At 41.5% G+C, this 27,259-nt stretch overlaps 2 protein-coding genes and 1 long non-coding RNA gene across 15 annotated transcripts in view; 2 read left to right on the top strand and 1 right to left on the bottom strand.

Annotated features, from left to right (window-relative positions):
* Positions 1 to 14,346, top strand: part of EIF5B (eukaryotic translation initiation factor 5B) — a 66,350-nt gene extending 52,004 nt beyond the window's left edge. For both annotated transcript variants that reach the window (XM_082427253.1, XM_082427252.1), the window contains exons 13-24: positions 297 to 364; positions 929 to 1,070; positions 5,626 to 5,757; positions 6,171 to 6,353; positions 6,496 to 6,657; positions 7,166 to 7,297; positions 8,359 to 8,490; positions 8,598 to 8,674; positions 8,796 to 8,960; positions 10,400 to 10,538; positions 12,267 to 12,428; positions 12,804 to 14,346. In XM_082427253.1, the coding sequence (XP_082283379.1) occupies positions 297 to 364; positions 929 to 1,070; positions 5,626 to 5,757; positions 6,171 to 6,353; positions 6,496 to 6,657; positions 7,166 to 7,297; positions 8,359 to 8,490; positions 8,598 to 8,674; positions 8,796 to 8,960; positions 10,400 to 10,538; positions 12,267 to 12,428; positions 12,804 to 12,911 (1,602 nt within the window). In that variant the 3' untranslated portion in view covers positions 12,912 to 14,346. The remainder of the gene's footprint in view (positions 1 to 296; positions 365 to 928; positions 1,071 to 5,625; positions 5,758 to 6,170; positions 6,354 to 6,495; positions 6,658 to 7,165; positions 7,298 to 8,358; positions 8,491 to 8,597; positions 8,675 to 8,795; positions 8,961 to 10,399; positions 10,539 to 12,266; positions 12,429 to 12,803) is intronic.
* Positions 14,347 to 14,541: 195 nt separating this feature from the next.
* The window catches only part of REV1 (REV1 DNA directed polymerase), an 83,149-nt gene continuing 70,431 nt past the window's right edge, over positions 14,542 to 27,259 (bottom strand). For all 12 annotated transcript variants that reach the window (XM_082427242.1, XM_082427243.1, XM_082427241.1 and 9 more), the window contains 11 exons: positions 25,929 to 26,149; positions 25,486 to 25,658; positions 20,789 to 20,891; positions 19,498 to 19,663; positions 19,062 to 19,267; positions 17,659 to 17,892; positions 16,842 to 16,962; positions 15,972 to 16,192; positions 15,709 to 15,865; positions 15,327 to 15,429; positions 14,542 to 14,952 (listed from right to left, as the gene is read on the bottom strand). In XM_082427242.1, coding sequence (XP_082283368.1) covers positions 14,841 to 14,952; positions 15,327 to 15,429; positions 15,709 to 15,865; positions 15,972 to 16,192; positions 16,842 to 16,962; positions 17,659 to 17,892; positions 19,062 to 19,267; positions 19,498 to 19,663; positions 20,789 to 20,891; positions 25,486 to 25,658; positions 25,929 to 26,149 — 1,817 coding nt within the window. In that variant the 3' untranslated portion in view covers positions 14,542 to 14,840. The remainder of the gene's footprint in view (positions 14,953 to 15,326; positions 15,430 to 15,708; positions 15,866 to 15,971; positions 16,193 to 16,841; positions 16,963 to 17,658; positions 17,893 to 19,061; positions 19,268 to 19,497; positions 19,664 to 20,788; positions 20,892 to 25,485; positions 25,659 to 25,928; positions 26,150 to 27,259) is intronic.
* On the top strand, positions 15,436 to 26,107 carry LOC309644054. The gene is made up of 2 exons (XR_014254213.1): positions 15,436 to 15,557; positions 25,988 to 26,107. It is a non-coding gene; the product is annotated as an uncharacterized lncRNA (long non-coding RNA).

The following is a 27,259-nucleotide window of genomic DNA, read 5'->3' as shown; positions in this document are numbered from 1 at the left end:
TGACTACTCTGTCATTTGTCACTTACTAATAATCTGTTCAGATTTAGACTACATCATAGTTATATAACTTTAACAAGGGGAATATTTTCTCATTTCAGTTTTTTTTTCTGAAAAATTCCTTTTGATATTAATGAAAATATTAACTGTTGTGCTCTGTTGGTTGACACACTATTTTAAAACAGTTCATTTGGAAAAGGAAGTGATGTTGAAGTTTTCATGGCAGAATAATTGTTTTGTAAAGAAGCTTTCATTGTTTTGGCTTTGTTAAGCTCTCCACTTTCCCCCACCTTTTCTAGTTTGATAGAGAGAATGTACGGATTCCAGGAATGCTGATTATTGACACGCCGGGGCATGAGTCTTTCAGGTAAGAATGATTTGTGTCTTTTGTCATCAGGCAAACTGCTTGAAACCATTAAGTCTCAAAGTTCAGTGAGTGAGGAGTTCTAACTAGTCACTAGTCTTGGGGTACTGTTTTGAGATCTGTGGTCCCTGTAACTGCCAATCCTCATCTGTGCCTCACTGATTTAGTAGTACTTTATTTGGATACTTGTTTTTTGTAGAGAGAAGTCTTTTCCACTTTGAAAGAGCAAATCCTAATACATACCTGGTCTATCTCCTATGAAACCCATTACAGGTGGAATTTTGTCCTGTTACCTCTTGGCCATGTTCCTTAGCGCAAAAAACTTGGTCAGTAAAATTGGCAGAAATAATGGAGTAACTTCTGGAACTAAGTCATTCCAACTGATGTCAATTCACTGTCAGATAAGCATTTGGCAAGTTAAGGGCTAATGGCACTTGAATTTAATGCATGTACTTCATTTTGTTCTTTTTTGTTTAGGTTTTACAAAGAAATTAAAATTTTAAGTTTTTTAAAATAAAAGTATTAATTGCAATATTTCTATTTATGCATCTTTTTCTTTTCCAACAGTAATCTGAGAAACAGAGGAAGCTCTCTTTGTGATATTGCCATTTTAGTTGTTGATATTATGCATGGTTTGGAGCCCCAGACAATTGAATCTATCAACCTTTTGAAATCTAAAAAATGTCCCTTCATTGTTGCACTCAATAAGGTAAGCTCTCCTTCTGAAAAATTAAGTTGTGAAAATATGCTTCTTATTTTTTTTGTGGTTAAAAAAATGTATAACTTTCATGTAAGAAAATGCACTTATGCTAAGTGTACAGTTCAATGTATGTTGACAAAATTACACGCACATTTAACCACCATCATTCAGAATATAGACTTACCTCCATATTCCCAGAATGTTCCCTCATGTTCTTTTACAGTCAGCGTGCCCCTTCTGCACCCCCAAACACACCAGCCTTCTTTCTGCCGCCATAGACTAGTTTTGCCTGTTTTATAATTTCATATTAATGGAATTATACAGTGTATAATCTTTTGAGTCTGGCATTTTTCACTACTCATGTTAATATAGATTTATCCGTGTTGCATAGGTCATAGGTTGTTCCTTTTTATTGTTCAGTAATATTTCATCATCTGGCTAATACATCTTAACACTTGATCCATTTACCTGTTGAAGGATTCTTGGATTGATTACAATTTTAGGTTATTAGTGAAGCAGCTGGTAAACATTTTTACACGAGTCTTTGTGTAGACGTTTATTTTCCTTTACTTTTAGTAAATATTTAGGAATAGAATTGCTGGGTCATATGGTAGGTATATGTTCAACTTTATGAGAAGATGACACATTTTCCCAAAGAGATTGTACCATTTTACATTTTTTAACCCACAATTTGGAAGAGTTCCAGTTTCTGCACATTATTGCCAACACTTAACCCTACCTATAAGCCATTCTAATGAGTGTGTAGTGCCAAAGTATACTGGTTTCATTTGCATTCCCATGATGACTGGCATCAAACATCTTTTCATGTACTTATTCCATCTCTCTCTCTCTCTGTCTCTCTGAAGTATCTATTCAAAATCCTTTGCTCATTTTTATTCAATTGTTAGTTGTCTTAATTCAGTTTTAAGAGTTCTTTATATTGTCAGTAGAAGTCCTTTGTCAGTTATGTGTATTGCAGATATATTTTTATAGTCAAGGACTTAGTTTTTCATTTTCTTAATGAGGTTTTTGGAACAGCAGCAGAAATTTCTAATTTTAACAAAATCAATTTATGAGAAGTTTTTTTTTTAATAATTTGTTGCTTGTGTTCTATATAAGTAATCTTTTCCCACCCCAAGGTCATGAAAAATTTCTCCAGTGTTTCTAGATATTCAACATTTAGATTTATGATGTTTTTAAGTTAGTTTTGTGCATGGTGCAAGGTAGGGTCAAGGTTAACTTTTTTCCAAATGTATATCTACTTCAAAAACCCCTTGTGAAAAGATTATTCTTTTCCCCATTGAATTACTTTGCAGTCTTTGTTGAAAATTAATTGACCATGTAGATACATGTTTGTTCTTAGTATTTCTCTTCTCTTCCATTGACCTATATGTCCATCCTTATGCCACTGCTAGCCTGTCTTGATTATTGCAGTTTCATAGTAACGTCGTGAAAGCAGGTGGTGGTTAAGTTCTTCAACTTTTTATTTCTCAAAATTGTTTTGGTTATTTCAGGGTCCTTGAATTTCCATATAAAGTTTAGAATCAGCTTGTTAGTTTCTTCCTTCCGGGAAGCCTTCCGGGATTTTTATTGGGGTTGTATTTGTAGATAAATTATGGGAGAATGGACATTTTAACAAAATTGAGTCTTCCGATCAGTGAACATGATGTCTGTCTCTACATTTACTTTACTTTGTCTTGACAATATGCTACAGTTTTATTATCTTGTGACGTTTTAAATTCACTGATTAGGCCTAGTAGCTTTTGTAGCTCGTGCGGGAGTTTCTATATACATGATTATGTTATCTGCAAATAAAAACTGTTACACTTTTTCCCTTATCTGTATCCTTTATCAATTTATCAATTTATAAATTTTTTTCTTCCTTATTGCACTAACTAGACCTTCTAGAACAATGTCGAATAAAAGTGGTGACAGACATCCTTGTTTCTTCTCCATACTTACCATTAAGTATGATGTCAGATGTAAATGCACTTTATTAAGCTGAGGAATTTCCCTTCTATTCCTAGGTTGCTTAGTATTTTTTCTTTTAAGTCTTGAATGGTTGTTGATTTTGTCAGATGCTCATTCTGCACCTCTTGATATGCTTATGTGGCTTTTCTCCTTTATTCAGTAACAGTGTGAATTGCTGTTGCAGTGGGGGTGAGGGGCTTTACTCTTTGTTATCAGGACTTTATTGTTTTTAGAGCACTTTAAGGTTCACAGCAAAACTGAGGGGAAGGTACAGAGATTTCCGGTATACCCCTGTCTTCACACATGCACAACCCCCTCCGTTCTCAACGTCCTCCGCCAAAGAGGTACATTTGTTACAACTGATGAACCTCCTTTGGACGCATCATTATCACCCAAAGTTCATCGTTTACATTGGGGTTCACTCTTGGTGTTGTATACTCTATGGGTTTGGACAAATCTAGAGGAGACTGACCACTAAGGCTTCTTCACAGCCACAGCTTCACTAGAAGACCTTTGTAAACTGAACCCTTTCTAAGTTTGTCACTTTTTTTTAAAGGAGAGATGACAGTTCTCATTAAGCTCTGATCTGTACCAGTTGCAGAGATAGGGTTGTTTTCTCTCCATTCTAAGTCATGAATCCTGTTAAATAGCAATAACAAGAATTTACTGAGTGCCTAGTAGGTAATGGGCACTTGGCATATATTACTTCCAACTATTGTATTAACTTTGGAGAGAGATTTCATGAGTTGCTCTAATTCAGTTTGAGCTTATAAGTTTCCGAGTCTTCTATTATACACACCTAGTAGATCATTTCCTTTCACTTCATTTTGTTTTCTTCTAGGAGTTTAACTGTTTGTGTTTAATCCAGTTTCTCTAATTTATGAAGGTCATTTTCGAATCTTCATTTATTTTCTAAAGTTATAGTTACTTTGTTCAAACACAGACAAGGTCCTCCCTTAGGAGTTTTCTACAAGCCTATGCTTTTGACCTCTGACTTGAGCGTGGATTTGCCAGTGGTGGACAAATCTGGATTAAGCAAGCACGGTGACCCTGCCAGATTGCGGTCTTCGTTGTATCTTGGAAATCTCCATTTGCTCTTTATTCCTCGAACGTTTCTAGTGAAGATGACAGTCTAACAGGATCTCAGTCTGCTCTTCCTCTGCAGGCACTACCTTAGTCACTTGCTCTTTCTAGTTTCGTTATTGTCTCCAGAGAAACCACATCCTAGGAGCTCTGAGTTAGCAGAGTGGGATGGTGGTGGTTAAGCGCTTGGCTTCCCGGGTTTGAATCTTGGGTTCATATCCTGGCTTTGGCACTTCAAACTGTATAAAGAGGGTCCTTAATTAGCCTCTTTTTGCCTGCAAAACAGAGCATTACTGGATTTTTGTAAGAATTAGAGGCGATAAAACATGTCAAGTGGTAAGACTAGTATCTGATCAAAGTAAGGGTTCAAAACAGGTTAATTATTATTATCAGGTGGAAAAGCTGTGACATAAATATTTTTATTCTTTCTGTAAATTTGGTATATCCTTATTTTTTAAATTGAGGTAAAATTTATATACAGTGAAATGCACGGAACTTAAGTGTGAAATTGAGTTTTGATAAATGTATGTACATCCTTGTTACACAGCCCAAATTAAGATATCAAACTTTGCATCACCCAAGAAGTACCTGTATGCCCCATTCCAGTCAATCCGCAGCCCCTCATAGCAACCACTGTTCCAAATTTTGTGCCCATGGGTTAGTTTTGCCTGTTTCTTGAACTTCATGTAAATCAAATTTGACAGAATATGTTCTTTTGTGTCTGGCTTTTAACATTTAACATTATGCCTCTGTGATTTCATCCATGTTGTTGAGGGTGTGAGAAGTTTGTTGCTACTTAAAAAACATGTCTTCATTTTTTAGAGCAGTTTTAAATTCACAGAGAAATTAAGGGGAAAGTACAGAGATTTCTGATATACCCCCTGCCCTCACACATGCATAGCTTTTCCCATTATCAATATACCCCACCCAAGTGGTACATTTGCTACAGTTGATGAACCTATACTGACACACTCAAAGTCCGAAGTTTACCTTAGAATTTACTCCTGGTATGGTGCATCCTGTGGGTTTGGACAAATGTATCATAATGTGTATCCACCATTATAGAATTATACAGCCTTTTCACTGCCCTAAAAATCCTCTGTGCTCTGCCTATTCATCCCCCCACCTCCCACCCCCTGGCAACCACTGATTTTTCTACTGTCTCCATAGTTTTGCCCTTTCCAGAGTAGTCATATAGTTGGAATCCTACGGTATGTATGTAGCCTTTTCAGATTTTCTTCTTTCACTTAGTAATATGGTAAAATTGCAAGAAATGGCAGCCTCTCATGAACTGGTTGGAGGCTGGTAGGCAGTATGGTACTTCACATTTAAGAGGGGATGCAGTTAAGCAGACTGTGAGGGGCTTTTGGTACAATGAAAGTAATACACACTCTTCCAGATATGTGTGATACACATTTGGAATTTCCTGGAGCTTTTAAATTAACCTTAATTAACTTCCTGAGTGTTGTGAATGCTTTAGAGATGTTTCTTATGAAAAATACTTTTCCAGATTGATAGGTTGTATGATTGGAAAAAGAGCCCCGACTCTGATGTGGCTGCTACTTTAAAGAAGCAGAAAAAGAACACAAAAGATGAATTTGAGGAGCGAGCAAAGGCTATTATTGTGGAATTTGCACAGCAGGTAAGAAAGCTTTCCCTTCTTTACGAAGAGACTATATCATAGAATATTTTTTCTTCTTTTACCTTGTCTTTATAATTAAGTCACTATTTTCATTAATACTGGTTCTGTTCCGCTATTAATGGCAATTAGCATTTTCATTCTTTTCCCTTCTCCCTTTTCCTTTTAAAATCTTTATTTCAAGACCTCTCTTTGTAGTCTGAATGTTTAACTTTTAAAAACCAAATTGACTTGGAAAGAAACTACTTTTCTGTGATATGGTTAATACCTCCAGGATATACATGATCTAAGTGCTTTTGAGGAATTTTCAGAATGAAGAGCCGTTATTCATCCAGCTTCTAGTTAGTCATTTCTGTTCTGGAGACCTCCTTCCACCACTTGGCCTGTGGGAATGACTTTGCTTTTTATGTCTCTAGGGGTTGAACGCAGCTTTGTTTTATGAGAATAAAGATCCCCGCACTTTTGTGTCCTTGGTACCTACCTCTGCACATACTGGTGATGGCATGGGAAGTCTGATCTACCTTCTTGTCGAGTTAACTCAGACCATGTTGAGTAAGAGACTTGCACACTGTGAAGAGCTGAGAGCACAGGTGATGGAGGTACTGGTCAGCTTTTCAGTTTATTCCCCCCACCCCCACCCCCAAACAGGCTTCTTGGTTGGGGATGTTTACTAATTTAATTTAATCTCAACATGGTGCATTGTAGCCTATATTTCACTGCCTTTGCAATAATGTCTCTTAGGTTAAGGCTCTCCCAGGAATGGGCACCACTATAGATGTAATATTGATCAACGGGCGTTTGAAGGAAGGAGATACAATTATTGTTCCCGGAGTAGAAGGGCCCATTGTCACTCAGATTCGAGGCCTCCTATTACCTCCTCCTATGAAGGAGTTAAGAGTAAAGGTAAGTCAGGGTGGTAAGTGTTGGCACGTGGGGACTTGCACAGTGTTTAAAAATTCTACTGAGGTGGTTTCTTCACTTCAAGAGCCACCTGGCTTAATACACAGCACACACCCTTCACTCGTTTTATTTTAGGTGTCTTCATACAGGAGGGACCATCCATCAGAGTAGAGATGTGTGAAAGTCCTTGTTTACCTACTAAGTTTCTCAGAAAAATCAAAATACATTGTTTTCGTCCTACACTGGTAGCTAGTTACTAGTATGTTCCTGGTTTGTATGCCCCTTCTGCTCTGTGACTTGTCTTTTTACTCATTCTGTAGTATCTTGAGAAACAGAATTATTTAACTTTAATGTTGAATTTATCAGTCTTTCATTCGCGCTTACTGCTTTTTGTATCCAGTTTAAAGAAATCTTTCCCTGTCCCAAGGTCATGACAGTATTGTCTTACATCGTCTTCTACCACTAACCACTTTTCAAATAAACGTGATAACAAATGTTTTGATCTCTGTAGAACCAATATGAAAAGCATAAAGAAGTAGAAGCAGCTCAGGGGGTAAAGATTCTTGGAAAAGACCTGGAAAAAACATTGGCCGGTTTACCCCTCCTCGTGGCTTATAAAGAAGATGAAATCCCAATTCTTAAAGTAAGTTATTTTATTTTTTCCTCCAAAGCTGTTTTGAGTTGTACCTTGTGTCAGTAGAGCACATGCTAAGAATGATGAATAAAATGGGCATATTTGTCTCTGTGAAGACTCATCTGGTGGTCTCTTAACAAACAGTTGATGCTTTTAAATTACTTGAGTTTGTATAATCATGAATTGGCATAAATGATAATTTATATATATTCAAGTTAGAACATTTTATTTAAATAAAAAATGAAACAGAAGCTAGAAGTTTATTCCTTTTTTTTTTTTTTAAGATACTCAGCTATATAGATGGAACTAAAAAAATCTCTTACTAGGTTTTAGGAGTCATTTTAAAGCCTGTCTGCCTATTTTCAGGAACAGATGGCACACATGAGCCCAGCGGAGTTTCACAAAAGCAAACATTGAGACATATTTATTCTCTTGCCAAAGAGAAGATACCACTGTTGCCACCACATGGCTCTTCTCCTGTGCTGGGACATTATTCTTTAGGCAGCACCCAGTCCCTGTCGCCAGGGAATGGGCCCCCTTAGGGCCTGTGAGAACAGGGCAGGCATCCCTGCGGCCAGTCTTGAGTATGAGTGGACTTGTGCATCTTTAATGGCATCGACATGGTTGTTTTACTTATTTCTGGTCAAAATCTCTTCACCTTCAAAGGAGCGATGATGGAGTAAAGGGCTGCTGAGATTAGGGTATTTCATCATTAAATACCTTTGGGCTACTGTAACATATTACATTCATGTAGTACTTTTTAACTTTTAGAAGATTCTTATTTATCATGTCATTTCATTCACCCATCTATCTACTCTGCCAAGTGGTGCAGAGGTTAAACATATTTTGACATTAGTAAACCTAACATAGAGGTGAAGTGGGATACAGCTTAGTTATGGCCCCCAAATCTCTCCTTCCTTTCCTGTACAGGTTCTGCTGTGCCTTGCCCTTCCTAAGCCTTGGTTTCTTATTTTCAGATGAACACCTAATCAAAAAGAGAAACAGTTTAATTCTAGGCTACTGAGATAGAGATGTATTTATAACCTTGTCAAATGTAATTTCTTTTCAAGGATGAACTGATCCATGAGTTAAAGCAGACACTAAATGCTATCAAATTAGAAGAGAAAGGAGTCTATGTCCAGGCATCTACACTGGGATCTCTGGAAGCTCTACTTGAATTTCTGAAAACATCAGAAGTGCCCGTAAGTAATGGTACCCAACTCCACGAGAGTCAGTGGTAGGCATTGTTTATGGTGCTGTTCCTGTTACCCAACACAGGCAGTTAAACTAGGAAACTCCCTTTTTACAGTATGCAGGAATTAACATTGGTCCCGTCCATAAGAAAGATGTTATGAAGGCTTCGGTGATGTTGGAACATGATCCTCAGTAAGTAGTTTCTCTTCTGCTGTAAAGGCTTTTCTGTTGCCTATCTATTTTATTTTAGTAGAACTGTTATGACATGGTCTGTATTTCATTGAATGATCTTTGATGTGTTTTAACCTTTTAGGTATGCAGTAATTTTGGCCTTTGATGTGAGAATTGAACGGGATGCGCAAGAAATGGCTGACAGTTTAGGAGTTAGAATTTTTAGTGCAGAAATTATTTATCATTTATTTGATGCCTTTACGAAATATAGACAAGACTACAAGAAACAGAAACAAGAAGAATTTAAGTAAGTCGGTGATTTTTACCTACTTTGGATCTTTGGTAATAAAGTTGATTATTTGAGGATTACCAAATACCAGCCAGGTGTGTAGACAACAGAAGCGTGGCACTCGCTCGTCTCCCGGAGGCTGCATCCTCAGGTGGTGTGTTATACGCCACAGATTTGGCCCACCTGAGACACTCTAGCAGTGTGTGAACCAATCCTCTCTGTAACATTTCTGCTTAGTTTTTAATTTTCAACTTGGCAGACCTAGGTTGTGTTAATGGGTGAGTAGTTGCTACCTCTGGGGACTTTATCTTGCTGGAGTTCCTCATCTGGGGTTGCATGGAATGGAGGTGACACCATGAGAGCGTGGAAAATTAGAAAACGAAAGGAGGCGAGGCATTCCCTGCAGGTGTCATTCCTCGAGCAATGACAGAGCCCGTGGTGCTGGGGAGCCCCTGTCAATGGACCTGACCAGGTCCCTGTCTCTCGGAGCTCAGGGGAAGACAAGCGAAGAATACAAGAAGTTGGGATAAGCGCAGGATGAAGCAGGGCAGGGCCTAGATAAGGCGAGGAGAGCTGTGGTTAATAGTGTGGCGGGGAGGGCAGCTCAGCTGGGGAGAGTGAAGCGAGCCGCCCAGACACCCGGGAGGTGTCAGGTGGAAGGACAACATCGGCCAGCAGGGCCGCGTTCAGAGGTGGAGGCAGCCACAGTGACCCTCGGGGAGAGTGGCAGGAGCTGCGGTAGGGAAGTTGGCAGCACCCGTGTCCCGTAGGACCCCATAGGCTGTGGGCGGGGTTTAGGGGGCTGCTGGTTGGAGCCTGTCAGGAGGCCCCCAGGACGTGGGGGGCAGGACGTGGTGGAGGCTCAGACCAGCGTGACCAGAGGGAGGGACGGCTCAGTCTGAGGTACATTTTAAAAGTAGACTGTCTGGTAAATGCCGGGATTTAGATTGAGGTGTGCTCTATTTAGATCATGAAACCTGAAGGGGAAAGACTGAAGTTTGATTAAGAAAATGCTAGAAACCATTAAAGCATTCTAAGCATATGCTTGATAAGCAGACAAATAGTGTCCTTTTGGATCAACTGATTTGGGAACGCGGTAGAGAAAAGGAGGATGTGGTGTGATGCCTGTGTGGTCCTCAGAATAGGCCTCACATGGGCCCCAGGACACACCTGATGGTGGATTCCACCGAGGCACCCAAGCTCCATCTTCAGGGGCGGGGCTCAGCCTTTGTTCTGGGCCCGGTGTGCTCCTGTGATGCAGCTGCTTTGAGGGGAGGGAAGAGAATGAAGAGAGGGTGCAGCACCCCAGGGACCTCTGAGCGCCGATCGATGTGCGGCCTTCCTGCTGCTCTCAGCTGAGGGGAGAGGAAGCCTCGTATTCACCTGTATTTGCTTTTTTATGCTTTGAAGTGATTCTGTAAGCTTAAAAATTCTTGGGTTTTCTTTTTTCCTTTTAGACACATAGCAGTATTTCCCTGCAAGATAAAAATTCTCCCTCAGTTTATTTTCAATTCTCGAGATCCGATAGTGATGGGCGTGACTGTGGAAGCAGGCCAGGTGAAGCAGGGGACACCCATGTGCGTGCCTAGCAAAAATGTAAGTTCTGGTTGTACTTTTTAGAAAGTGTGTCATCTCTTAAAGCAGTTCTGGGAGTCCAAGAGTGATAAAAAACTGAAATCAAGCAGAGCTTGTCACCTCCTGTAATTTATACAAACTCGGTATCAGTGTTCCTTAATCAGTATTGATTCTCAAGCACCTGGTGTCAGTGCTTCAGGTAATGAAAGTTGCAGAATTATTGCCCTTCAGAAGTTTTTGATGTTTTGAGTCTGGGGGAAAGCTTAAAAAATAGTATAACGGACACTCACGTCTTTCCTCTAGATTAGCATCATAGCTAAGAAAAAAATAACATTAATTCAATAAAATCCTGTAATTCACAGTTCACATTCACTTTTTACCAGTTGTCCCAAATGTCTTTAGTAATGCTGCTTGCTGACCTGGCCCAGGGTTCCTTTGAGGTGCACTGCATTTGGTTATTAGTGTTTTAGTCTCAATTATGAACAGTCTGCCATTCTTTTTAAAGAAGAGTCCAGAACAGTTTCACAGATGATTTCTCAGCTTGCATTTGTCTGCTTGTCCCCTTGTGACTAGATGCAAGTTAGAATGATTGGGAAGGGTACTGTGCACACAGGTGCTCCTGCGTGCCTCTGCACTGTCACACGGGTTGTCACTGTCGCAGCGCAGACTTGGGTGATCAGAGAAGGCGCTGTCGGCTCAGCATCGCCGTCAGAGACAGTCTTCGCCCTTTGTAATGACTCAGTCACCTGGGGGCACTGAGAGTCCCTGTGAACTTCCCAGCGGCTTTAACCACCACTGACAGTCCTCGCCTGAGTAGTTATGACATGGATGGTGGCAGTATTATGATCCCCCCTCCCACACGCTTCTCTAAAGAACCTTCTCCCCGCTGGCCTTTTCATTAGGTATCTTATACATGCCATTTTTTCTTGATACCCCAGTTATCCAGCGTTTGATCATTGGGAGCCCGTTCAAGCTGCCTTGTGTCCTTGCACATAGCACTTGGGGCCCTTTCTTCCTCTGTGGCGCAGTAAGGTGCTCCAGGCTCATCTAGGACTTTCCCTGCCCCAGCCTTGGTTCCTTTAGTGGGAGACGGCACCTGACGTCCTCCGAGTGCTGTGACCCACTGCTCCTGGGAGTCATGCTTCTCTGCCAGTGGCTAAGCTAGGACACTTTCTGGCAGCAGTGATCTCCTGTGTGGCTTCGGCCAAACCAGATTACCTGTCTTTACTCTCACTGCCCTGTGTCTCTTCACAAGACAGGCAGCAAGGGGGGATGATGATGTTGTTGCCGTCCCCAGACTGTGACTGAGGTGAGCAGCACGGCCACCGGGGCCCACACGACGGGTCCCTGCCTCTCTGCCGCCGTCCCCATCACCCCAAGCTCATTTCTGACTCAGAACTTCTGTGCCTGCTGGTCTCTCTTACTCTGGCAGCTGTCACGTGGAAGGGCAGGGTGGAAACACGTCGGACGGACAGAACACTTTCCACATGTCCCAAAGCACACGAGCGACCTCCTTTTGTCCTCACAGCCATCTTGTGAAGGCAGACGGGGTGGGGTGGTGTCACCCCCAGTTCTCCAGTGAGAAAAATCACACTGCGGAGAGACCCAGAGACCAAGGTGATAGAGGGGCCCAGGGCCCAGGCTTTGCAGCTGGCTCATTCACTCCAGTGACGTCAGCTGTCCAGTTCAGGCGCCTGTGACTGCCACGATTCCTCTGCCCACGTTGTAGTTTCTGTTCTTACTTTACAGTTTGTTGACATTGGAATAGTAACAAGTATTGAAGTAAACCATAAACAAGTGGATGTTGCAAAAAAAGGACAGGAAGTCTGTGTCAAAATAGAACCCATCCCTGGTGAATCTCCCAAAATGTACGGAAGACATTTTGAAGCTACAGATATTATCGTCAGTAAGGTAAGTATCTTCGCTCAGCAAAAGTGGCCCCTTTGAAGAAAGGGGGCCGTCGGCTCTTTTGATGGCCTTTTACTCAGGAGCTGAGGGCTTACGTTTAGAATCTGATGGGACTGGATTCTTCGTTAGGGCTTGGCCTGTAGCCTGGCCTCCTGACAGAGTGCCCACTAGGACTTCTAGGTCAGATCCCCAACAAACAGATGTGGTACTGGCATTCTGGTCCCAGAAAATGCAGGCAGGCAGGCTCTGCTTTGGCAGTTTCTGCCTGAGCTTTCTTTGTGCCGAGCAGCATCTGGTAACAAACTCTGGGGCCATGTGCTCTTCTTTGGCACTTGTTTGTTACATTGTGTTGTTCACTCTGTGCCTTGGGCCTTACAGATCAGCCGGCAGTCCATCGACGCCCTCAAAGACTGGTTCAGAGACGAAATGCAGAAGAGTGACTGGCAGTTAATTGTGGAGCTGAAGAAAGTGTTTGAGATCATCTGACTTTTCCACACGGGTCAGGAATTGGAGTAAATGCAAAATGGTGTTGTCATACTACCAAGAAAACAAGGCAGACAATGGAATGGACCTATCTGAAAACTGACGAGCTAAGCATAGAAGGAAGAAAATAGGTGTATAAGATGTTTTCCATGAGAAACCAAGAAACTTACACTGGTTTGACAGTGGTCGATTACACGTCCCCACAGCTCCGGCGTGCCTGCTCACTCGTCCACGCCTTGCCCAGTCCTCCTCTACTGGCTGCTGTTTTAAAGGTTGCCCTTCCCCAAATTTGGATTTTTATTACAGATCTAAAGCTCTTTCAATTTTATACTGATTAAATCAGTACTGCAGTATTTGATTAACCAAGCTTCTGCAGATTTTCTGATTCTTGGGACTTTTTTGAGGTAAGAAATACTTATTTATGTATATCCTTCCCACAGTGGTGGTTTTCTTTTTCTTTCCCCCATGCGTTCTTCTGCCATATGCCCTTAGGAATTTTTTAAACTAGAAAATTAGGCATTCTGATATTTATCTGCTTTTGTGTGAAACCATGGTGTAAAGCATAACTGGCTGCTATTTACTGCTTGTGTGGTCATGAGAGTCCACTGTAATCAATCAATCAATCAGCACAGTTCTGAACTCCAATAAAGAACCTAGACATTGACCTGCGAGCTCTGCTAGGCTTCATGTCAGTCAGTGTAGCTGCTCTTCTGTGAGTCTCCATCCCCGTGCAGCTCGTTCTCTCAAACTATGTTATTAACTAAACTATCATCAGTCATACCTTGTGTACTAGCACATGTTAACATTAGGAATTCTTATACATCAATCAATCAATCTTGGTCTATTTTGTCCTAGCAAATTCTATCATGCATACATTTTCTGATGAGACAATCAGTAGGGTGTTGATTACCTGTTTGGACTTAGTGTAAACACTAAATTGTTACAGAGACATCATAATGGTTTCTTCATATTAGTAATCTGATTGATTGATTGTTGCTAGTTTGTTATGGTTTTCCTGAAGAATGTGGGAAGTGGGTCCCTGAGGTAAGAGATCTATTAGCATCAGAGTAATTCTTCTGGCAGATCCCTAATATCTGACTACCTATTTATAGCACAGTGTTGAATGAAGTCAGTGTAGGGTGTTGGAAGAAAATGTTCCTGAGTATTCACTGGCATAAACTATATTTTTAAAGTGTTATGGCATAACATATAGCATAGAAAAAAACTTTTATATACATTTGAAAATCTGGACCATTCTTCATTAATGATTATTGACGTTTCTCAAGGGCCAGTAGAGGCAAAGACAAAACCGCTAAACCATCTGGGGGGCATAATTTTTCCCAGGAAAAACTTAAATCCTCAATTGTGTGTGTGTGTGTGCTAATTCAAAATATGTAAATTCCTCCACTTGAAAGAAGTAAAGAAGATTTTCTTAACATGTTCCTGTGTTCATGCTTTGGGTCAGGAGTGATCAGAGTGAGTATTTGGAAGCTTTCTTTACCCTTGCTCAGAAAAAGTAGACCACCAGTCTGGGCCCCCTCAGGCATTTCAAAGCTTAGCATGAAGCGTGTAACGGTCCAGCCATAATAGTTCAGGATTTGCTTCCTAAAGGATTCACAAAAAGGAGCCTGTACAAAATATACATACAGTTCTTTAATAAACAACTGTAAACACTTCACTGTAAAAATCCATAAAACTTTATAAACAAACATTTTGTAAATAGAATCTATGCTACAGTAAAAGAATTAACACAGTTATTTACATGCAATACTGACAAATTTGGCACTTATTGAAAAGAAATGTACAAAAACACTTGGCTTAAAAAGAAATTTAAAATTATAAAACTCAGAGCATTACTGTCATGCACTTTGCAAATACCTCACAAGCACTTATGGCACAGCTAGCGGAGAGCAGCAGGCTCCCTGGTAATGTTCATGTAACTTTTAATGTGCTTCCGTAAGTCTGTTGTAAAACCACCTGAACATTGTCGAGAATAAAGTCAAATGCCATGTTCCAAACCGACTCCACCGACTGCTGCATCAACCTGCAGGTGAGGAGAGACAAGCGATCAGGAAAGACCGATTCCTTCAAGAATCTGTTTAACATATATATTGATATTTAGGGTTTAAGGGTTTTAACGTCTGTATATAAATACACTCAAAAACGTACTTCTGTGGTTTAAACTATATAAACCTTGGGAAACCTCGTTTTGACCCTTTTTTACTCCCCAGTGTTATGGTACTTCTTTCTCTGGCATTCAAAATACAGGGCTTCCCTTTTCAGTAATGCTGAAGAGCACAGTTAACGTAACTGATGGCCAGAAAGGGCACAACTCGCTCAGCGCCTCACCTCCCTCCAGTAGCTGTGGTGACAGACATGCCGTTTTTTTCCCTTTGGGTAAAAGCACTGAATAGTTACCTTTTCATGTATTTTATAACTAGGTCCAGTTTTTCCAAATCTTTTTCCTCTATTAGATCAGTACAGTATTTCACAACTTGCAGAATGTCTTCTTCCATTGGATCTAGAGAGGGGAGAAATCTCAAATGAGGACCACCTTATGCTTTTGAAGGAGAAAGGCAGAGGTTTGCAGGGATCAAGGAAACTACGTGCTACAGTAGTGACTCAGAGCTGCCACACGAGTGGGCTGTGGTAAGGAACCTTTCCGAGCTGCCCCCAGAGGTCAGAAGGTTGGGGGGTGGCTGGTTTACACTCAGAGTTAGGAAAATAATAGTTCCTCTATAGAGCTGAGTTCATGTTCTGTAGTCAGAGGACATCACATCTCGGTAGCAGCCAGGCCAACCTGAAATGGTAGTTATCCATTCTCTGAGCAAGGTCTTCACATCACTGAATTCCACAGCTCCAGCTAGGTTGGGCGCTGGGGGTCTAACACACCCAGACGGCTCAGGCTGCAAACCAGAAAGGCCAGCAACACCTGAAGTGGAAGCAGAGAGTTCTCCCTGTTAAGAAAACAAATGATAGAAAGTGCTATATTTACATAACATCGAGTACATAAACATCTGATGAAGGAGAAGGTCAAAGTTTAAAAAGGATGAAAGAAATTACCAGAGGTTTCTCAGAGGCAGGACCTTCATGTTTTAGAAACCCATCAATTAACTTCTGGGGACTGCCACAGGCCCCTGGCAGAGTTTTTGCAGGACTGTTAAGCAGCATGTTCTTCAAAGGGCTCTGAATCTTTTTGGGGGAACTGATGGAGCTTTTTTTCTTGTTTCTTTTCTTTTCTTTCACCGCTGCTGGTTTTAGCTGCAGCAGTGGGTTCTTTGGCACTAAAAGAAGATGGACATAAGATCCTCAACACAACATGCCTGGAGAGCAGGACGGGCCCCTTCCTCCTCCCAAGAGCAGCCCTGAACACACACATACACACACGCACGCACGCACGCAGCACAGGCCTCCCTGAGGGAGGCGGCAAGTGACGGTGGCCCCGTGATTCCTAGGGTTGCTCAGCCACTTACTGGTAATGTTTGGGACCTGCTAGTCTATACGGGGCTCGCAGCAGTCAGTGAAAACTCAACAGGCGAATTACTTCCAGCAGTTCAGCAGGCAGTATTCTGTTTTCATTTTAAATGTGGTATTTGTGACGCATGTTCAGAAACCTTCAGATTCTGGGCTTTAAACCTACATCCTCTGAAGGATCGGTCTCAAAGGACAACTGGCTTGACAGATAATCAATTCAAAAGATTTCTGGGTAATAGCTTGTTCAGACTTTTAAGTCAAGAAGCTACAGATACAAATCCACCTAGGACTCTGACAGCACTTAGCCTGTACTGCGTACTAGTTCTGTTCCCCTGATGTGAAGAGCACTGAACATGACTAACAGCTTAAAGACTCTGGCCATCATATATATACCACAACAATCAAACAATTTCATTTCTCACATCTTCACTTCTGTTACGTGTCACTTGCAAAGCTTACCGGATGTGCTGGCCTGCTGCAGGTGAGGGGTGCTTTCTCCCTGCCTTTGTCTTTGATCGTAGGCTGCTTTCAGCTCCTTTTGAAGCTCTGCAGGAAGGGCCGCAAACACCTCAGGGTCCACCTGGTGGAAAAGAGAAAGTTCGAAGTCAAACCTGAGCTGACTCTAATATATATAGGCAGCTGGTTTATATTTTTCACGAAATAGACTATTTCAAATCATACTTTTCTGATCTGTATGAATTAGGTCCTCAACATCAAAGCTCATTAAATCCTCACAAGGTTATAGGGTGAGAATAAGGAATACAGCATTGAATGTGAATTGACTTAATTAATTAAAAAAAAAACAAAACAAAAACACTGTGCAGAACAACCAGGGCAAGAAGCACTAGTAGGAAATGAGAAGCACAACGCAAGAGAACAGGTGCATATGTGACATTCTTCTTAAACATCAAACTCTGATTGTGTTACTGTCCCTAGTGTACGGTTACACATCTTCACCCTGGTACTCGAGTGTGGCCCAGGGTCTTCTCAGGCCAATGAAACAGCAGAGTGTTTCTGTCTTTGGGGTGGAAGCTGTAAGCACCCACACCCCATAGCCTCCCTCTTCGCTGCCCCCTGTTGTCCATACTTGGCTGCTCTGTCAGTTTGTGTCCCGCAGGTGATGTGGAGACGGGCCATCCCTCCTCCCCCAAGGGACGGTGTCAGCCACTGGGAGGTCAAGGGGCAAAGGAGAAAAGGAAAAGAGAAGTGCCCTGAGCTGGAAGCCAGATGGCCGAGGATATTCACGCTATGGTAGAAAGGCCTCAATTCAACTCACCTGTGAAAATGCTGGAAGGGCTATTACATTAATTCCCCCATCGCTGTTAGATTCTTGAGGTTCTGGTATTTGTAACAAAACTGTCCCAACTGGCTGTGGCAACATTCCTGTGCTGTAGCCATTTGCTGGTTCTCTCCTCCTGTCGCCAGGCAGCTCTCCTTGCTGCACAGCACACACTTGCTCCACCTGCTCCCGGAGATCAGGTGGAAGCGCTTCCAAGACAGACTGGTCTAGCTGTAAGACACCCGACAGATGCTGGGACAATGCATTTCCAGAGTCAACGCACCACTTTCACTTCCACTGCAACATCATGGATGGTGAACGCAAGGTGCAGGTTATCAGGCTAGGAAAGCCACCCCCAAAGCAGCACGTTTTTGAAACATCTTGGTCTTTTGCCACTGATGCCTGGCTGGTCATGCGTGGACTTGAGATGACAAGGGCAGGCCCCTGGCCGGTACCCCAGGGTCAGCTCAGCCATGTCTCCTCACTGAACCAGACAGGCGGGCCCTTGTCAAGCTCAAATCTTAAACTTTGCCCAGGGGAAGTGGCCAGTGTCTAAGGCGCATGTCCATTTCTGGGATGAGGTAGAGTCCTGGGTCAGAGGTTTACCATTCAGACATGAGACTATCTGCCCCCAAATATAAATTATATTCGTCTGAGCAGCAAGCTAGGAAAAAGGGATTCTAGAAGCTCAACTCTCCAGCCTACACATTAGAATCCTCTGCCTATCCATCCCTTTGAAAACAAGCAATTCCATATGCTGGTAGGCCAGTCTTACCTCGCTAGGAGCCACTATTTCAGGGTAACTCACCAGCACCAGGGACCCAGTGCGAGCATTTCCCAACCGCCCCTTTCCCTGGCCTCACAGCCAGCACATCCCACCATTAGGGGAACAAAGAAAACTGATTTTCCCAACAGAGCTTAAAGTGCTATGTAAAGTTTCCAAGAAGCAAAAATGCCAACAGCATACCACGTTTACAGACCACACCAATGGAATTAATAGCTTGTGTTAGGAAAATCATTCACCCTATAGAGAGAACTGTTTGCAAGTGCTGCAAGAGAAACCTCTGACAAAAGGCCTCTACTAATGAGCAGCAAAGCCGTGCTGTTGAACAGAGCTGTGTCCACGTGATCACAACCGTGAGGGAGGCCCAGAGGCTGCTGACCGTGGCAGTTCACAGAACGGGCTTTCTCATCCATGTTTTACAACCTGCCAGAGTTGCAAGTCTCTGCAAAAGCACAATCTTGCCCTGAACTTGTTTCCCATTTGGAACTAACACCACGATCCACCCTGTCAAGCTGCCCTTTCTCCCTTTCTTGGCTGTACTGATAACTTAAAAACATCATTCCTACTGTAAAACTACTTTTACACTGACAACGTATTTACAACTATAAATACATACCTGGGAAGGTGATGGGACCTCTATACTCAGGTTAAGTCTTGATTTTAAACTGATGGGAGAATGTAGACCATTCCATTTCCCTGAGGACTCAGCTTTGCTAGTAATAACAGGACTGATGCTTGATGTCAGATGTGAAGAAAGAGATGGCAAGAAAGTGCAAGTTCTAGAGGCAGATGAAATTTCCAGATCCATAGCAGCCAGAAATACTGAAAATACAGGAAATGACATAAAATAGCCTCTTTATTGCGGGGGCGGGTGGGGGGGGAGGGAGCACTTTAATCCATTACAGATAAAGCTTTATTACTGATTCATCATAATTCAGAATGTCAGCGTGTTTCTGAGAGTCACAGGGAGCAAGGCCGGACGACCTGTACACTAACTTCACACTCCTGACGGTATAAGCTCCAAAACGAGAACCATGCTGACGACCACTGACCTTCCTTGTGCTCCTCTTCTGTGGGCTTCTTAGCTTTCTGAACTTGGAGGAGGTCAAGGACAGAGTGTGACCCACCAGGACAGTGGCTTGACTGAACTGCCGGGCGACTGGCACACGCAGAAGGGTTTGGATTAGTTGGAACCAACTGATTCACATGAATCCCAACCTAGAACCAGAATAAAATAGGTTTCTAGGAAAAAAAGTTAAATTCAAACAGCCTTTTATACAATTTATTACAAAAACGACTTCTATACTAGCTATACTAGCTACTCTCAATTTTACAGTATCTAATCTACCCAAACATAATCTCTTCAAAATCAGGAACTCCAAAAAAGTGGAATACTGTACCCACTTACGTTCTCATCAATTGAGTTTTTGTGTTTATTTATTTTTGGCCACGCTGTGCGGCTTGTGGGATCTTAGTTCCCTGACCAGGGATCGAACCTGGGCCCACGGCAGTGAAAGCGCCGAGTCCTAACCACTGGACCGCCAGAGAATTCCCAATTAAGTTTTTAAAATAAAACTTGAACAAAACTTAACTAGGGGACAGTCTACTTGCAACCTTACTTTACCTATCATTTTTGTCAATAAAAACCGGGCTTGGGGGTGGGGTGGGCAGTGGGTATGCGGCAGGCATCCGCACAGATAAGCACCACTCCCTGCCCATGACAGTACTCCAGGGAGGAGTTTCATCACTGTTGGCTTAGTGACTTTTTAATCCTTCCACAACACCCATACCAAGTGAGTAACTATCCTTTACTCACACACAACCTACAAAGGTTAATCTTTAAGAAAATGAAGGCTTTTACATTTTTGATGCCCTCTCACTGATCATGCATCCTCATGTGCCCATGGTAAACTCTCCCTTCTAGATCATCATTTGTGTCAGACATCAGAACAAACTTCTGATGAAAAAGAACCTTAAAGGTCAGGAAACATTTGCAGCTTCACACTCCCCCCAGCCCCGTCTCCTTCTGCGGGAACCAGAGCAGGAAGCAAATAACACACGTTAAGATAGGTCTTTGGTGGTTTAAAAGAAAGGCATTATAAAAATTCAAGATATGAAACTTACTATTCTAAGCAGAAAACAGATTTCAGAACAAATGTGAATTCTTAAATAAGGAGACCAGCTCAGATGAGAAAGTCGTTTTTCAGTTTCTCCTTATATTACATCAGTGGAGCTGAAAAAGCTGCATATAAACCCCCTAAACTGCACCATGACCACCCTCCAATCATCCCTCAAATAAGAAAAACATTCCAGAAAATCCTGCTTTAAAATGTTACTACTCACCCCTCTCATGTCCGATATGTTGAGTTTCATCGTATGAAACATGTTTAGTGCAGCCTTTGCAATTACTTTTGCTCTATCCGTTGCCTGGTCAAGAGTCACAGTCCTGTAAGTGACAGAACTAACTTTTTTAAAGGAACAAAAGCTACATTCTGTATGTATTCCCTGGTACCTCAGTAGTATGGAATGGCTTAAAGAGTTAAAGCTGTAAAGCAAGTTATCAAAAAGTTTAAATAAGTATTAAATATGATCCTTAAAAAAGTAGGAGATAGTCTTCCTTCAAGGAAGCCAATAATGCTAAATTAATTACACTGGCAACAAGTGGGAAAAGAAAAACCATCAAGAACATTGGGACTTTCAGAGAGCTGGTCAACCAAAAATAAGTTGAGAAAAATGTTTTAAAGAAATGTACTTCAGTTAATGTATATTCAAATATAAGCTTATTATGTTGCAACTAAAGCCTGAGCAGTAAGTACAATGTTTTAGATTCCCAGAGATGTTTTAGGTTACAAGATTATCTATGTTGAGGTACGGTTAATATTCAGAAGAGAAAGATGAATCTCCCAGATTCTCCTGACTCTATTTTCCACATGTGAATATGCCCAGTACACGGGCGTGCGGATGCAGAAACGTGTGCACACCTCTGAGGAAGGAAGTATGGTGGCGCCGTGTCTAAAATCCAGAGAGACTACAATACGCAATTTTTACACCTGTAAGAACTCAAGGGGGACCAGAGAATGTGCCAGCAATATCAGGTGCCCAAGACTACATTTACTCTCTTTTTTCAGTACTATGAATACATTATGTATTTATCTATGGAAAGTACCTATTTCTTTAAGGAAATCGTTTGCAAAAAATTTCCATTGGTTTGTTTCCTAATGATTACCTTAAATTTATTTCACACAGATAAATAGAGAGTAACTTAAAAGCAAGATTTGTAGTGGACCATAGTGGTTTAAACACGTGTTTATCTTCATTTCTTTCCAAAACAACACTAAATGGACTTGAAATTATTTTTGAAAGGTGTAAACTCGTAAAAGATAGAAAAGGGACAGAAGACAAGAGGAGAGGAAAAATGTCAGCCATAATTTAGAATACTCAAATGCCTGCTAAATGCCTAAAGCAAGGCACCAACTTTGAGATAAGCCAGTTTATGCTACAGAACCTCAGAAGAGCTCAGCAATTAGAGGTGTCAGGTGTGTCTGACAGGAAGGGGAGAGAATACATGGGAAGCAGGCTCTCACAGCTGGCCATCCTCCTTCCCGGACGGCTTCCCAGAGATGGGAATGTTGACACAGAGAAGCTACGGGGGGTCAGGCACAGCAGAGGAAGAGCGAGGCCCCTCGCCCGGAAGCAGCACAGTACACCCCTTCCCACCCAGACCCCTCTCCTCCCGAGTAACCAGAACACTAGCTGCCACCGGTCCATCTTCTCACCCAGCCCCTGAGTGGAACATCTCACAGGAAGAACCGCAGATGCTGCCAGCTGGTTGAGGTAACCAAAGACCAAGCCCCTCCAGCCACCCTCCCAGAGTGAAGCCCCCTGGTCTGCGTGTCCCACTAAGAGTGCAGAGGCTCCCACAACATTTCAGCAGTTCACGTATGAACAGCCAAGAACTATCAGATAGATAAATGCTTGAAGAAAATCTCTGATATAAAAGACAGCAACCAAAACAGGAAAAAAGGAACTCAGAGAAACAGACTGACACTGGGACTTGAAGAACATTTAAGAGGTTAGAGAGAACTCTGTATCTGTGAAGTAAGAGATACTATAAATACTTAATGTCCAAAGAATAAATTTTAAAACTCCAATGTAAAATGTTAGTATTGATAGAAATGAAAAATTGAATACTGGCAAAGTACCTGGCACGAAGACAAACCAATACCATCCCAGAACACCTGTGATAAAGAGAAGATCCTGAAAGTTCCAGAAAGAGCAGATCTCCTATAAAGAACAGGCAATTAGAAGAGCAGTGAACTTCTCAATAGTAACCCCGAAAAAGATGACGACAATGGAGCCTTTAAATGTCTGAGGAAAAATGATTTATAAGATATGTTTATAACCTTTAAGTCAGCACACCACTGAGCGTGAGGACAGACAGGTTTACACCCATGAATTCCTTCTCAAGATACGAGGAGATCAGGGATCTAGGAAAACAGGGATCCAATGCAGAGAAGGGGCACCCCACGACTCCAACTTTTCAGCAAGTCTTAAACGAATTCAGACCGGAGTAGCAGGTTGGGGGCCCCAAGAGAAAGGCCTCCAAGAGATCAAACCAGTAACAGACTTGCTTGATGTGTTAAAACACAGTCACAGTGGAAGGGAGTTTGGGGATAAACTCAGTGGCAAATTCACAAAAAGCAAGCAAAACGAGATATTCAGTTAACTCCAGGAAAAACATATTCAAGAGGAAAGAAAATGTGATCCTAGTGGACACTATGGACCAGCTATGTACAGTATGTACAGGTCATAATAATGGGACAGTGGAGAGTGACTGAACCAAAACCCGACCCGACTGGGGGCACAGGAAAGAAACGCATCTGGGGAGAAGAGCAACAGGCAGTGGAGGAGAGAAGGGAGAAAACCCTCTTCTACAGAAGCAAGTCAGGCAAACGAGGTATATATCTAGAAATATGGATGTAAATATCAGAAGAAACCACAAAAACGTTGAAAAGTGTGGTGCTCAGAGCTGGCGAGAGGTGCAAAGGACTGGAGGCTGTATTTGACCTTTTCAATTTCGTTTATCACATTTACATATATATATATATATATATATATATATATACACATACACACACACACATACACACACATACATATATATATTATATATATACACACACAATTCAAATTAAAAACACATATACAGAAAAGAACTCCAAGAATAATTCTTTTCCCAAAAGGAAAACTGTTATAAGAAAAATTTTCCCAAGTGATAATCAAGCCACAGATCTCAATCTACACGTGGCTCTTTGACTGATCCAACTTAAATTTTGTCGTTTCGATGACAGTATCAAAATGTGCCTGTGAGTCACATGATTGCCATGCAGCTTTTGATTAAGGCCAATTACAAGAGATTACAGAATTATTATACACTTCTGAGTTTACTAAACCACACAGGACTTCAGTTTGACTACAGCACGGGTCCAAACGACTTCTGGGAAGGGCCAGATGGAAAATAGCTTGTACTCTGTTGTCTCTTTCACCTATTCTTCATTTTTTACATAAAAATCATTCTTAGCTCCCATGAATCATGTAAAAACAGGCCACACAGGCTGGATTTGGCCCACAGGAAGTAGTTTGCCAACCCCTGAATTAGAGGAAATACAGGATCAGTATTATAATATTTCATAAGCTCTCACCTAAAGCATTTCTTATGCAGTTACAATACCACCAAAATGTTAGGCTTAAATTAATGGCTTACAATTGGTCTACATCTTATTACATTTATAAAATTACACTTGTTTCAATTAATCACGTGCTGTTTACGCCTTATCATGTCTCATCCAAAGATATTTATTTTAAGGGCATGGCAAAATGTATACTTTATTGCCAGCAATGCAGGCAGATTTTTGAACTGTCCTGTGTTTACCAAACAAAAGTCTTGTTAGAGATAAACACTGAAATATCTGTGGAAATGATACTGTATCTGAGATTTGCTTCAAAATAACTGGGGGGAAGGAGAGGAAGGATGGTGCAGGTGCCCACCAGCAATTGTGGAGATCAGGTGATGGGTACATGGGGTTCATTACACTGTTTTCTCTACTTACATGTTTAAAATTTTCAAAATAAAACTTTTTTAAAAGTTTAGGACAAAAATGAACAAATACCAATAACAGCAAGCAGATATGTGCTTACCAAAAAAGCCGAATGAATATTATCCTTGAATTGGGGGAAATAAAGTACAGTTAAAATCCCAGTTTTTCTTAATGCTGTAATTAGATTTTTGGAATATCTGGATTTTCCAAAAAGGATTAAATGAAGGCTGATTTTCTTATTCTGCTTAGACAGAGTGAGCCCCTAGGTACTGCTGAATGCATCACAATATACAGTTCTAAGAAACTATAAGATATTTTAAAATGCACAGACAGCAAGAGGAAACTACTACACTGTATTTTAATTTATCTGTCAATCAACCAAAGCTTTAAGATACAGTGTACTGTGTAGTATAAAATGGCATACAAAATTAGGTATTTTCATATTGGTCACAAATCTTACATGAAGTTTTATATTAGTGGCCCTCACATTAAAAAAATAGGGTTTTAAAATGCCTTCTACCAGTTTCCAGAGACTACCATAGTCTGATTAATCTTTTCACGAAAAGAAATTACACCTCCCTAAATGAAGTAAATGTCTCATTGAAATCGTTTTCTGAATTATTACACTGACGTTTCCCTGCAGGACCCTTCCGCCAAGTCCACAACCGCCTCCCTTTCTGTCCCTGCACTAAACTCGACAGCCTCAAGACCCCAAGAACAGTCTGCCCGGTCAGGGACACACAGACAGGCTGGCCTGGAACCTGGCAAGTCAGCGTAGTTCTGACAGCCTTGGGCTGAGACCTGGCTCCGCAGAATGTCCAGGAACATCAGCGTTTTGCAGATTTTTATTCATACTCTTCCTCAGTTTTTTTCATTTTCCATTAATTGTAATAACCTGCACTGAAACATCAATATCCAATATCCTTTTTAAGATAAGCTTACCTGGTGATGTTATCACAAATTCCATGGCCTCCAAATTTTGCAGTTTCTACAGGGGCCCCCGGCTTTCGTACCATGATTTTGAGAGTCAGGCGTTTACCCTTCACGCCAGCAGCTTCAAGTCGCCGTTGGATTTCTTCTGAAAGACTCAGAAGAAAAGCTTCTGCTTCTTTTGGCTACAGAAAGGCAAACAAAAAAAAATACCCTCCATGTTATTTTCCTACACGCCTAACAATTCTTCTCAAGTAGATTAACTTTCAATATTAAACGTGTACGATTTAGTGCCCTGCTCTTGTCTACTTAAAAACAAACATTCTGCCAGTTCTGGGAAAGGCAAGAGTTTTAAGACTTAATTTCAAGCATCAAGAGTCTATGGTCTAGTTGGAGAGACAGGACTATGTGAAAATATAAAGAATATAAGGTAAAACCTGTGAAGAGAGCAGTACCTGGGTAAACCTTATTCCATAGTTGATCTCAGCTGAAACAGATTTTCTTTCCTTTTCAGTTCGAACTGGTCTATCGTCCAAACCACGGCAGAACCTATAAAGCATCTGACCTGTTTTGGGACCAAATTCTTTTTGGAGTTTTGCCATGGTCATATATTGCAAGTCTCCACAAGTTCTAATTCCCAAAGATGTCAACTTGGATTCCATTGAGCGTCCAACTCCTAGGAAAGGGACAGTTCTTTAATTCTGCATATAAGCTATTAAAAACAATTGAGCATTATGAAATAACTATTCATGCACAAACAACTAATTTAAAATAATCTCCCTTAAAATTCTGAAGTGACATAACTGAAGCATCTCATAGATTAAGAATTTTTTTTTTGGTTGGTGCAAATCATACTAGTAAAGTTATTTCTAGGAGCTACTTCTCAATTTGGACTCTACCTATAGGTGAACCAGAACTTTTCAAATGTGTATGACTAAGTAAGTTCTCCAAAAAATGTGATTTTTATTTATTACTGATTAAAAAGTTTTCTATCTTATTTACAAAATCAACTAAGTTACAGATTCGTTTAAGCTAGTCTATAGTATGACTTACAGACATACTAGGAGACTCAGGAATGTTAGGGATTCTACTATGATTTTGGCAAGGACCAAACTTCTCAATGGTTCAGCCACATTTTCTCTGAATGGGAACTAGAACAAGAAGTCATGACAGAGGTCCAAGCCCACATGTCACTTGCTCTCATACTGGACAAAGTGGCACAAGTGACGTGGGGATGAAGTTTCCTGAGCAAAGCAGCAGCGAGGGGAAGACAGACAGATGTCTTTTACCACAAAGATTATCTCCCTGGAAGGGCAGTCAGTGTCCCGCAGCTGGGCCAGCGTGCAGCAGCCCCTTGTCACCGTCTGCAAGATGCAAGGTTGGAGCCTCGCCCAAAGGATGCTCATGAGCTCTGCTGCTCCCCATGTACCCAAAAGCTTAACGAAGGTACACAAGTCTGGGAAAGCGATTTAAGAGTAACCTGGGGGAACTAAAACTCTTATTAAAATGGTCTCCACACCATGAGATCAGTATTGTCCATCAGTGAGGAAGACTGCGGTCTGGCCTTCTGTAGGATGTTACCAGGGAGCTCAGAGTGGAGTCTGGGGTCGCCTACCTGTCACCGTTATTGTCACTTCTGGCTCCAGTTCTCTGAGTGGCCCTGGTGGGGGGAGGAGCATTCTCGTCCAGGTTCTGCCAGGAGAACCTCTTGGAGCAGTTACGCAGACACACGGTTAGGAGGGAGGTGGTCAACTTTACAAAAGGTCTATGACCACAGAGGTGGGCG

Source organism: Balaenoptera physalus (assembly GCF_965194825.1).
Source record: "Balaenoptera physalus genome assembly, chromosome: 15".
NCBI classification, from domain to species: Eukaryota; Metazoa; Chordata; class Mammalia; order Artiodactyla; family Balaenopteridae; genus Balaenoptera; species Balaenoptera physalus.
The sequence above is the reverse complement of the archived record's forward strand: the minus strand, read 5'-3'. Positions and strand labels throughout refer to the sequence as shown.